Source organism: Phalacrocorax aristotelis, chromosome 7, assembly GCF_949628215.1.
Source record: "Phalacrocorax aristotelis chromosome 7, bGulAri2.1, whole genome shotgun sequence".
Taxonomy (NCBI): Eukaryota; Metazoa; Chordata; class Aves; order Suliformes; family Phalacrocoracidae; genus Phalacrocorax; species Phalacrocorax aristotelis.
Genome location: NC_134282.1, coordinates 41574416 through 41587750, shown reverse-complemented (window position 1 = coordinate 41587750; position 13335 = coordinate 41574416). Strand labels below are relative to the sequence as shown.

At 40.5% G+C, this 13335-nt stretch overlaps 1 protein-coding gene across 8 annotated transcripts in view; it reads right to left on the bottom strand.

Annotated features, from left to right (window-relative positions):
- MYO5A (myosin VA) overlaps positions 1-13335 on the bottom strand; it is a 103888-nt gene that overhangs the window by 29448 nt on the left and 61105 nt on the right. For all 8 annotated transcript variants that reach the window (XM_075100366.1, XM_075100360.1, XM_075100362.1 and 5 more), the window contains exons 15-21: positions 9962-10123; positions 7876-7973; positions 7094-7180; positions 6888-6996; positions 5208-5419; positions 4128-4284; positions 386-625 (exon numbers count right to left, since the gene is read on the bottom strand). In XM_075100366.1, coding sequence (XP_074956467.1) covers positions 386-625; positions 4128-4284; positions 5208-5419; positions 6888-6996; positions 7094-7180; positions 7876-7973; positions 9962-10123 — 1065 coding nt within the window. The remainder of the gene's footprint in view (positions 1-385; positions 626-4127; positions 4285-5207; positions 5420-6887; positions 6997-7093; positions 7181-7875; positions 7974-9961; positions 10124-13335) is intronic.

Genomic DNA, 13335 nt, shown 5'->3' with positions numbered 1-13335 from the left:
GAATTGCTTTAATGAGGTGACAGAACAGTCCAGTCTCTAAGCCTGCACGTTAACATCCCAAACTAAAATCAGACAGGGAGCCCACACACATCAAACATGATCACCTCGCCTTCCCCTTAAACAGAGCAACTGATGTGTTTCAAATGAAACACTGACATCCAGGGAGCAGATGTTTTCTCTCAGTGCTAAGAGACACAAACGGATGCTTTAATGTTCCAGTTCTACCGTGGCCTCCCTTTCTCTTCTATCAATGTTCTTCGGCAGAAAAGAGAACTGATACCTTACAACGAAAAAGCAGTGCACTTTTCTGTGAATGCCCACAGTGCTACTGGGAAAGGTAATACAAGTTTTCTAATTATTTTCCCTGAAGCCAGGAAGCTTTTACCTGCTCATCAATTTTTCGCTGCAGCTGCATTATCTTGTTCTCCAAGCCAATGTGAAGCTTCTTGTAGCGTTCTACAGACCGGGCCTCTATCTTCAGTTTCTTTAGCTCCCTCTTGGCCATCATACGCCGGTAACAGCATTGCAAGTAAACAATTGCCTTCAAGGTTCTATGGTAGTGCACTCGAGCCAGCCAACCTCTTACATGTTTCTGGATAATAATAGACTTGTGCTCCCGCAGCATCTACAGTTAAGAAAAAACACCACAAGGAGTATTAGAGTTGCGAACTACACCTGCTCAGTTAGACTCCATAATGAGAGGTGTAAAGATGATGTGCACATAGAGACACTAGCCTGAAAAGAGAAACATCTGGTGAAGAGTAACAAGAAATGAATATGGAATTAATTTAAGCAAAAAAGAAGAGGAAAAGACGACAGGAATAAGGAATATGACAGGGAATAAAATTAAAAGGAACCAGAAGGAAGAACAACATGGAAACAAAGAACTGGAGGCACACTGAAGAGCCAGGCATTCCTTTGTGTTGATGTCAGATCCAAGCTAATTACAAAAATATATGGTACCTGTTGGCAAGATTGCAAATACAATTCTTTTTTTTTTTTTACTGCATTTTTATCTTGAACATCATAGAAACATTGACATATGCTACATAGGATTCATCAATAGGAAGTTTAAAATTACCACACTTGACATGTAATGCAGCTAGTCCACACTAGAACCCAGAGTAAATTGTAGCAGCTGTTAAAAACAGCTGCTGTAGTCTAGCTAACCAAACTACAAGGGTTTTTTTATTTAATTTTTTGACATATATTAGAATTGCCAACATGGAAAAATCTCCGTTTACTCTAATCGGTAATTTTATTTTTAATTCAACTTATTTCAAGGCAGAAATTTCAACCATATCTCTGAGGTATTAAAAATTTTTTTAAAAAAATAATTTTTAACAAAAAACAGTCAAGAATGCAGCAACCTTCATCAGTGTGTTAGCCAGAGATTTCCACTAGGAAGCATCCACTACTTGTTTTTGGATCCTACACCCACTGATTAAATCAGAGATCCCCCAGGTCCAGAGCACCTGAACTCCAGCAAACCACTGCTATGCTGGGAGGGCCTGCCCAAACCCACAATGCTTCCAGGACTCTGAGAACTTTAGAGTTCACTTAGATCAAAACTTTTTAAGATTTTATGTTACTTGTTGGATTTGATAGTTTAAAGATCACATGCAGTTCACATTCTGATTTACCACAAAGCTGATAAGACAAACTAGTAGGGTAACAACAATTTTATTTTTTTTATACTTCTTAGCAAATGAACTGAAATGTGTTAGAAGCATTACATTTCCAGATCAATTAATTTAAAAGGTTCAGTGGCAAAACGGCAAGATTATAAGATACACAAACTTTCTGAAGAAAAAAAATGAGACTTGAAATACCAGCACTCAGTTAAATAGCACAGTGCGGTAAGGAAATAGCTCTCTCCAAAGTACAGCAAGGTCAAAAGCCAAAGTCCTTCTGACTGCATGTCACGCAGTTAGCATGCCTGCCCCCTGCCTCCTTCTTACACGGTTCCTGGAACAGTTCTTCAGGTTACCCGTGGGTGCCTGAATTGCTCAAACACGACAAGCTTTCAACAATTTCACCTCAAGTTTGAAAGCAACAAATCCCACAAAATACCTCCATTGAGCAGGGATGGTCCTCATCAGCCCATGAATTCTCACACCCATGCAATCCAGTGAGGAAACAGACCGCTCCAACGTAAGATGAGAGTATCAGAAAAGTTACTTAATTTACCACATATTTCCCAGGGAAGCTTATGCAAAAGCTATGGAGGAACTAAAGTCCTTGTTAAGCTGAGAAGCACATCACAATGTCTCAGGCAGAAGCCTTCCCCAGGACGTGTGAAATAGATGATTCAACCATTTTGAATTCCTTGTATTAGTCATGTGACTGCAACACATGCCCTCTCTTTAACAACAACAGGTACCTTTCACAATCCTAACGAACAACACGTGTACCATATATTACTTACAGAGCCATGGCTCAGCCCAAGTGTGCTGTCATAGGGCAACCTTTCAGTTTCACTCATTTGCAATCATCATGAACTTCAGAACAACCATGTTTACCTGCCCATGGCATGCAGAGCCTGTGCTTCTCTCTCTGGCCATCCCTGTATCTCAGCTTTACTAAAATTCCACCTTAGGAGGACAATGCATACACAGCACACTGCAGGTGCACCGGTGAGAACTTCATGTTTTCATTGCTGATGCAGTGAACAATTCACTGCTCGAGGGAGATACTCCCTGACAGGCAAGTCTGACCACCCTTTACGGGGACCCCTCCAGAAATCTGCCATCTCTATTAAGAGGGAATATAACATGTATATAAAACTCTGAGCTACAGGACAGATGCAGTGTGTTTCACTCACATGACTAACTTCAGGTATACACAATCATCTCTCATTTTCCTAAGGAAGGCTTTTAGTCTACATATTGCTGTGGTCCACGTGTCACTTTGTCACATCTGTCAGACCACTGTTAAAAACATATCTTATATAATCTCACGACATAAAATACGGTTTGTAATAATGAAAACACTATGAAAACCAATAAAAAGGCAAGTAGATACCTGCACAAAAGAACAGCTGAGTCAAGAACAGAGATCTTACTACGTAGAAATTCTCATCAGGGATTACTTGTTTGCAAACTTTCTGGTTAGTATATGTTTGAACGCTGCAATTCAGACACATTCATGTGTGACTCTGTAGGCAACTTTATTACAAATGAAATACAGAAACTTCAAATATAAAAGAGAAATGTGGAATATAAGCATTAGTTGGCTTTTGGTTATATGCCTTCAATATCTACCTGCTTGGGAAAAAAATAAAACTCTTTCAGGAAACTTCACAGTGAAATATAGGCTGACTTTTGAGCCTAGCTAAAACAGTTAATGTAGACAGAAGTGCCACGAAACATGTTGGCATTTGTAGTCTAACCATTTGAATTGTAACTCGGTTTCTAGCCCTGTAACCAATGAAGAGCAAATTCTGATTTCTCAGTTGAATTTTTATTTTTTAACAAGTGTATTCAGGAAAATATTATCAGTATCACTAGGACAGGGTTATATCAATTTCTCTGCAAAACAAAACTAACATCAATACATAAAAAAACAAACGAACAAACAAAAAAATAACCAACGAAAACCCCTCCATGCTTTAGTTTTAATCTCCTATTTTTTGTGGGTATCTCTTGTCTAACATTAATCTCCTTCAGTATATTCCATCAGTCATTTCAGAATCACTGAAATTAAGGATGCAATAGGAATAGTGTATCATATACATTTATTGATATGAGCAATACTGATTTGGACTCATGGAGGCACATTCACACAAGGTCATTTTCAGTATTTAAGTGCCTCAACATTCTATATAACTAATGCAAAAGTTTTCTCAAGAGAATAGATTCTCCACTGATTGCACTGGAAATCTAGGTACATCCATATTAGATGACAGTGTGAATATCTCTAAAATGACACGTTCATTGATTGCAGTATCAGATCTTTCTAATTTCCAGGTGCTGTAATCCATGCTGTGATATTTTGTTTGTGCATTATGTGTAACAGCACACACACAAACATTTCAAATTCCCAAGCGGGCACCACAGAGCAGCTTCATCCTGAAGGCATGTGAGAATAAAGCTAGAGTGAAGAAGTAAAATATGATGGTTTCTTACCATTTGGTACTTGTTCCTGGTCATGTAACCTCTTAAGAGAGCCTGAAGAGCAATAGTAGCAGCTCGCATGCATAGGTATCTTTTGCGGACCACATACATGCGCTGGAACTTCTGAATAGTGATGGCAGCCCGTGTTCTCCGCAGGAACTTGGCATAGCTAAGCAAGAAAAAGATTACAAATAATACCTGTAATATTTTCCAGTGCTTAAATACTATTTTTTTACATCCTATAACTTTACTCTCTTTCTCAGGAGCTATATTTTCTACTTCAGTTTCTTCCTAATGTTGTCAGTGATACAGCATATTTACTTGCTATTCTACCAAATGGCAGTACAACAGAATGACAAATTACAGAAACCCTGCAAGGTTTTACGGGGAAATGTTTTCAGTTCCTCTGAGAACCGTGCTATAGAACTGACAAGATAAACTCAGCTTAATTTCTCATCACATTTTCTCCAGCTTTAAAGCTATTTCCACTATGCCACCTTCCACATCTCCTCTCCTAACCTCAACCCGTAGAAAACATTTGCTCATTCTTGGCCCTCTCAGCAAGACAATTACAAAGCATCTTGACGTAAGCCTCTTTCCAAAGGTTGATTCTTCATATGAGTCTTCATAACCACCTTGTCTTTGAATGATACCACCTGTAATCCTAGCCTTTTCTCTGGCCCATCCATGGCCATCCCTCAGAAGTCAATCTAAACAAATGACTCTGATGTCACAGCTGCACCCTGCAGGACAGACAGACCCAACTGGGAGGGCACATGGAAACTGGGCAACAAGGACTCAGCCAAGAGTCCTGCTTTTCTTCATCTGCAACGTATCTCCTAGTACTACTTGTACTCTTCTCCCACTAACGACATACTGTTATATGCATCATACAGCCAGGGTGCTGCTGTCCTCTCAGGAAGGTCAGGCAGGACATACACACTTATTATATTCAATTTCCTTCATTTCCCTGGAAAATCGTTTCCTCTCAGCCAGTATAGGAAGGAGAGAACAAATGTATCACATTTAAATGTCCCACTTAAAGAGATCTGAATTGAGGCTAGCGTGGGTTTTCCCATGAGCATTGCTTACCATCGTGCTTGGTACCCTCTGACATATCTCTGAATGGTAATGGCAGCCTTCCTCATACGCACATACTTCTTTCGCATCAGCCAGCCTCGGATCGTCTTTTGGATGCGGATACAGGCAGCTCTCAACTTATCTGCCCTTATTTTTTCCAGATAGGCTACTTGACCAGCCCGGAAAAATATTTTTGTCTTACCAAACTGGTACTTATCCTTGTCCTATTTTCAGAGGTAAAAAGAGGACCAGTTATAGCATTAAATGTTAGTGGATAAAAAAAAGGCATGAAGGGCTAAATGAAAGTACAGTTAGTAGAGCAGCAAAATTATCTCTGTATTATTTCAAGCAAACCTAGACTTAAATTAAGTGGTGGAGGAGAGTATATTCTCTGTATGGTTCTGTTAACAGATTAATACAATAAGGTCACAAGCACGGCCTAAAGGAGTAACATGAGATTATTGCTTAGACAAGAATGCCACAAAGATTGTAAGAGACATGGAAGGCTACAGGAGGTGACAAAGGGGCCCAGATGATGAAAGCAATACAGGCAACGGACGTGTACAATTTCCTGCTAAACTGTAGATGACCCCTCTCAACAGTGCATCTTCAACCATATTACACAGTACAAACAAAACAGCTGAGGCTTCAAACATCTACGCATCATTTACTGCATCAGGACTAAGCCAGAAGAAAGCATCTAGCTACTGCTCAAACACATCTGAAATTTCAGAACTAAAACAGAAAGAGAATAATATTCTATCTCTGTAGGGTGTAGTACTCCTTGGAGGGAAAAACTGAGAATATACAAAGGTACATTTAAAACAAATTAATTTTGTTGATTGTTTGATGTGAAGCTAAAAGGAACAGCAGTCAAAGTGCTTAGGATACATTTAACACTATACATTAACACTATAAATAGACAAATGCATACAAACAAAGAGTTTAGTTAAGTCCACCCAATGACACAGAACTTAAAAAGCCGAGCCCAACCTGCCTGCACAGTATTTATTTTTTTGTTTCCATGAACATCCTAACATTGGCACTGCACTTCAGCAAAATAAGCTTTCTTGCTTTTATATCTTCCTTAAACTTTGTCTCTTTCTCTTCCTAACTGACACTTCTGAGTAAGTCTCAATTAACCACCTTCTACTGAGAATAGGAGGAATTATCTCTTCGGAGCCTGCCTGCCCTCCGCTGTTCATCAGTCCTTAAGAAATCCTAAGAAACACATCAGTTCAGGTGCAATGCCAGTGGTGTGGATGGCATAGCCTGGGAATGTAGGGCTGCAATTGGAGGTAGGAAGCAAAGCAAGAGGCTGCTGAGGTACAAGGACAGCCACAGTGCTAAACAGGAAGGGCAAAAGGAGTGAAAAAGGTTGACTTCAGCGCAGGAGCTGGGAGCAGTGTGAAAGACAAACACTTCCACATTAGAAAACCTCAGATAACGATACCTTAAGGTGTGGTTAATGCATCTTTTCCATTAGGCAAGGTAAGGCTCACCCTCAACTGACCCACACTTAAAATCACTGTCTTCCTTTCCTGTGATTCACTGGGAAATTCTACAGTTCCTGTGCTAATATTGGTGGTTTAGTACTTTGTAGAAGTACCAAAATCATGTGGCTGTGAGGAAGTAAGGGGCACTATCTTTACTCCTTCAGATTCCAAATGGTCTCAGCACTAAGTCTAGTACCAGAATCAGCTTCTCCAGGACATTTTTACATGTCTGCTTTCGGTCACTAAGGACATCTCTCTGCTTCATCAGAACACGGTAACGGCTGAAGAACTCTTGGTACGTCCACCTGTCCCAAGAACAGAGAGAGTGTCAGTCCAACAGTGAATAATTCTCTTAAAAAGAAGAACTGCAGCTGAAAGCAATCTAAAAAGTGGCAAACACACCTGGAAGGGAAGCCAGCTGCACTGATTCGGATGGTCTCCAGGACACCACAAGCTCTCAGCTGCTGCACTGCCCGCTTTTCATCAAATCTACATAGGAATAAAAAGAGCCTGTGGGTATGTGGCTAGTTTTGCATTACGTGGGACCTCTGGCCCTGCACACACCCAGGACAGGAGTGGCACGGAGGGGGAACAGGGGTGGGATGTGATGGGTGGTTAACAAGTCCCGCTAGTGCTTCTGCAACTCAGCAATAATAGAGGACGGCCTGACTGGGGAATTGCCCAAGCCTGTCAGCTGCTGCAAGCTGCTTGTCCTGCTTCCCGCTGGCCTGCCCAATTGCCATGGGAGCCTTTGTGTGCCTGGATTTTAAGCAGACTTCTGAGAAAAGCTCTAAGCAAGTTCATATATGAAAAAAGATAAAGAATAAGACATTGGTATCTCCAAAAGCAAATTCCAGCAAATGTCAAATGAACTCAAGGAGTGTGAACTGCCAGTCACATTTAAAACAGCTAGCAATGAAAAAGCTGGTATTTTTTCTTATGCATCACCATGAACAAACACAAAAGGAAGTATTTGCATCAGGAAGTATTTCTCCCTCTCTTCATCCCAAAACATCTCCTGCTGTAAGTACACGTACACACGCACAATGAGTCCATAACAAGAGAAAGGAGACACACCACTTCACTCCTGAGTGAGCAAGGTTTAGCAGAACCTCAGTCCTCCAAGGCCTTGGGCAATGCCCTCCCATGCACAGGCCTTGCAAACCATACATGAACCAGCTTACGTGAACGGAAACTTGAAGTCGTTAGGCTTAATACAGCGCACGTAGTGTGGAGTGGTAGCATTCAGGGTTTCCATCAGCAGATGAAGAGAGTTTCGAAACTTTTTGAAAAAGAAAAAGGGAAAAATATCAGAGAATAGCCTCAATAAGCTCAGTCATGTTTGAGATAAACTCAGGAAGTAGACCTAGGGATACTTGCTTATTTGTAATAATGCTTTCGGTAATAAACATCAGCTTGTTTTTCTTATGGCAATAGATTTTAGTTTCAGATACTGTCTTTGGGTGAATTATGTTACAGTGAGACTTCTAAATGTTACACTTTACAGGAGTAAAGCTCCTGTATCAGCATGTGATAAAATCACAAAAACATGGGATAGACCGAGTTATTTTCAGCTTTTGACTATCTCATCTACCCCAATCTTTGTCTAGTCCATCTCTTCATGACTAAACCTCATGGCATGTTATTAAATAGCCACGTAATTTTAAATAAATTTTAAATCAAATTTAAAAACAACAGAGTGGTAAAAAAAAAAAGTATCAATTTCTTCAGCTCCACTGATCCCAGTGTCAGACCAACTGAAGAGAACTTTGAACGTACAATATCTAAGAATTTTGGGAGCTTTACTTTCAAAGAAGTGTCAAGGCCACAAATACCTAGCATACTGCAATATATCCTTCTAACCACAGAACACCCTAATAAAGAAAACTATGAAAACACATCTTAGATGTTTTAAATGTCTTGTGTTAAAAACCACAAAAATCACTTTTGTGTTAGCTTGTGTTAGCTTTCTTTAAAACTTATAAATTAATATACATGGTTGATTGATAGTAGTAGTACGAGTACCCCTAACACTTCAACTCATAATTTCAGTCCAACAACAAAACTGTTAGGCTTCTACCAGCCTCAGGACACTGTCTGATTGCAAAATCAGAAATTAAGTTCAAATTAAAAAGATAACTGGGCATCGGTTCTCTTCCATGAATTGCAGATCAGAATTTGCAGCCTGTACCACATACACATGCCAAGCAGATTTGCATTCTGTACAGTAGCATGACTAGCGATTCCTATTCCTACCCTTAGTTTTGCATAGCTTACTTAGGGAAGGCTACAGAGAAATTATGAATGTTCAGATCTAACATTCTCTGTAATTCCCTGATTCTTACTTAGCAGTGTGACTAGCTCATGACACTGCACCGACACTGTGCTAACATCTTTTTTAGGGGATCAACAACCATTTGGATGTTGGAAGTGGACAAAGCTCAGGCATTTCTGGTGATTTTATCAAAATGCTGATCACCCAAGAGATGTGGCTGGTTCATTTTCAAGAACTGGCAGGGGACCCTGATACAAAAAGCTTACGCTCCCTGACAGATAATTTATATTCCAGGCTGTCCTACAGTAACATAAAAAGAGGTATCCACATAAACCTCCTGGAAGCCCCAGGCAAAAGAAGAATGCCACTACTCACTAGCAAAGCAGTACAGTAGACAAAAACTCAGTACTAAACTGTCAAAAAAGTTCCCCTTGGCTTCTATGTCTAATCCAAGGGACAATCTGTCATATATTGAGCACTGACTGGGGACATAACCATCTTGAGGAAACGCCTGTTAAATCTCTTGAGTGGAAAGTAGCAAAGAAGAAGTGAGCTCTCCAGCCATACTCATCTGCATACTTTCCAATTAATTCTGGCATACACACGTGGATATTTTATGTTTAGCCCATTGATAACTGGAACCAAGTTTTCTGGGGACTGAACTCCCACTTTCGATTTCAGTCAGACAATGTGGCACATGACCAGAAAGACCCAGTATAAGATTTTCAAAGCTTCTCAGCATCCAGTGTGTTAAATCTATTTTGAAAAACATGAATTTTGGTTTTGGCACCACAATAAGAACTGAGCTCCCTGAAATTGTGGTCCAAAATGTGTTAGTAATTAGGGCATATTTGCTCCAAACTGTAAGCCATAAACAGCTGCACCTGTCCCAGAATCACAAGGGATCCCAAGAAGCACCAGCAAACCTTGAGACCTACAAGAAAGAGGGAGGTAGACGGAAAAATTATTTAACAGAGCTGCATCTTTAAACGCACCTGATGTCCCACAGTCTTCTTATGCTCCTTGCTGGCTTGACCTGGCCTGGCCTTGACTGGTTTTACAGCTGTTCGAGGCAAAGGCACGCGCCCTGACGAGGTTGCTGATGTGGGACTGAGGACCTTCTCCTCATCCTGAAATAACTCTGGTAGCAGCTTAAACTGGTATGACAGCAGAAAAAATACAGAGGGTAAGAATCCAGCAAATGATTGGACCTGTTTGTGCTTAAGGTAATGTAGAATCCAGGCTCAGTTTCTGTAAGCACCAGGTTTTTGTGGTGCTTACATGTGGCTCCACATGGGGCCAAATGCAAAAAAGCATTCAAGCTAGTAGTATAGTGAGTGGGCCGTGATTTAATACTTAAACTCTTGTGGGTTTGATCAGTGAGTCTCCGTCTGAAGATAAAATTCTAATTTGAGGGTTTTTTCCATAGAGCCAGCAATAGTTTCCATGTGAAACTGTTAGATACTGACAGCAGTTTCGTAAGTCCACATTGCAATTATGTATGGCTGCTTTGGTCTAAAAAGGAAACAACAGGGTCCTCTCAAATTCCAGTGGTGCATCAGACTCCTTTGTGGTTGAGAAATATCTAGGACACTGAATAACCCAGCAGGCAACAAAGGATATTCCTGCTTTATCACTCTACATTGAAATAATCAACTCAAAAGAGGAACCATCAGCTAAGAAAAACCCATTAGCCAAGTTTATCTGACTGAAGATCTACTCTCAGGCCAGTGAGAGTGGAGGAAAAACCTGAAACATCTTTCCAAATATCACACAGGGCTTCCAGTTCCCTTTCTCTAATGGCTAAAAAATATACCCATATATAATAGCTGCTTTGAAGTAACTTGTAACTAAAAATAACACCACCAGGTCTTTCTACTGACAACTACAGCACTTCAGAAGCATTATAAGAGTAAGAAAATCTGAACTTCTCTACCTGTCAATGAATAATCTTTTATCTAGCATCTGTGCATTTTCTCCCAAGAGATAGGAGCATTCAATTTTCAGTACTAGAAAGTGCTTGGGCTAAGTACAACCTAAAAAATAAAAAAATTGTTTTTGCCTTATAAAACTTGGTGAGCATGCACGATATCTAATGAAACATGCTGTGCAACAAAATGGTACTTGTGCTCTGTGGTTGTGCCAGATGGCCTAGCAGAAGGCATCAAACGTTCCTCAGTAGCATCCAGCACAGCACTCCAGCACAATATAATGACTATGAATGCTACAAAGATACCCTAGTTTCCTGAACTGAAAAAGGAGTATCATAGCTTAGATTTATATCACCTGAGTCTACTGGATTAGGGGCCATGATCGCCTTAGATTACCTCTGGAGCTGGTGGAACAATGACATTTCCAGAGGGTGTTTTAGCCTGTCTCCTTCCACTGACTCAACAAAGAGTTCAGGATGATTGGGCCACCACCACCTCAAACAGCTCTCCACGGTCAGATGGAGTGAGTTGGTATGCACAGGCATCCGAGCTACAGAGCCAAGTCTTTTCACCCCGAACAGAAACCTATTTGAATGCAGTATGCTTTGTCTGAAACTCCTGATGCTCTCACACACCAGGGGCAGGGGTGAGAAGGGAGTCCCCTGTGTCTGGACTGCAGATGGATGCGGTCTTCTAAGCTATCAGTACCTAAGCCTCATTCTCTTTTTCCAACCGTGGGAAAATCTGCCTGTAAAAATGGGCAAGTGCATTTCAAAAGCACCATTTTCATAGACATTGCCTCAGTTACTGCATGCAGAAGAAAGGAGCAACATATGGCCCTCTGCAGCAGAGGTCAACAACAGGAGAGCATTGCTGAGATGATCCACACTGTGGGGGCATTCATGTTTTCATCTGGTTTTGACTTTTAGTATCTTATCAATTTTCTTTGTTTCACAGAACACTAGGAGCGTTCAAAGAGAGGGAAAACACTGATCAAAGGGCAGATAATTCACATGGTAGAAAACAAGCAAGCAAGCATTTTTTCCTGTGTTGTTTTTTTTTTCAGACAACTTAACAGACATACTGCTAACAATCTTACAGATCATTTCTTTCAGTACAGAGCCACAACAGAAGATTTTTACAACATGCCAGTAGCAAGCATAAAAGCTGAGGACTGTTGTATTGCTTTCATGATACATGCATGGAAACTGAACTAGTTCAAAGAGGATCTGTGGGTGGATTTACAGAGAAGGCCAAAATAAATAGCTGAACCCTACAGTGCCTGCCGAAAGCAATGTGTGTCATGCACTTCGGAGAGCAAAGAAGCATTCGAGCTGTATGTAAGAGTGGGCATGGGCAGGATGACAGATGATGCATTCAATTTAGAATTACCTTCTGTTGAATGTGCGCAGCAACCCCAGAAAATAGCAACAATAAAAAAATAAAAATCAGAAATGCAATCCCACTACAATTACTAATACAGAGGGCCTGCTAAGACCAAAAATGAAACATTCGTCTTTTGAAAATCTATTTTCTACACAGTTTATTTTTTTAACACTGGTTTTGGTAAAATTTACCATTGGGGAAAATCATGTTGTTTCTTAGTGTTTAGACTGAATTGACTCAACTCACTGAGGTGCCCAAGCTGTTGTCATGCTTTTATGGCAGCTATGTCCCCACTGTCCCTTAGTAACTGGACTACGCCCCTCAGAGCACCCCTGCACTCTGCCCTGCACAGCATGCTGCCACACCGTGGCAGAGCTGGAGCAACACAGGTGCCTGGTCCCTGCCAGCTCCCTGAGGATGCCACCTGCCTCCCACACACACAGAGCAACTGACTTCACTCAAACCACTTCAACACTTCTCTCAGTAGAAAGTCTGCTGTGTTTTTTCATTATACTACGTTTTAATCATTTAGCTTCATATATCGGCTCAGAATAGAAACAGAAGAGAAAAATGTTCGTTTTCCTGATAGAATAGCACAATTTTAAATAGCCTGTCCTTGATACCCAGCTTCCTGGGACATTAGAGCTACTAAATTCCCAACAGCCATCACAGTGCAATGTCAAGTTAATTGCCTTTACATTTCAGAAGAGCACCACTAGCATTTTTGCCATTAAAAAAAGCAGATGATGCCACTGAAGGCCTGTTCTATGATATTCCTTCATGCAGCATTTTCTAATTCAGATGTTATCTTTCTTTCATAGTTATCAAGAAGACAAGACACTGTAAATTCTGGTTCGTGATCTTAGGGTCTATACTTTTCATTCCTCTCTCATTTTGCTTCTGGGACAGAACTCATCTCTCCTCCAGAAATCTTCTGCCCAATTTCAGGCCATAAACGAGGATCTTCTGTTTTCAGATTACAAAACTGAGGGCTTAACTGTTAAGCCTTCTTATACTACTATAGTATATTAGAAAACCTTCGTTCCTTTGTA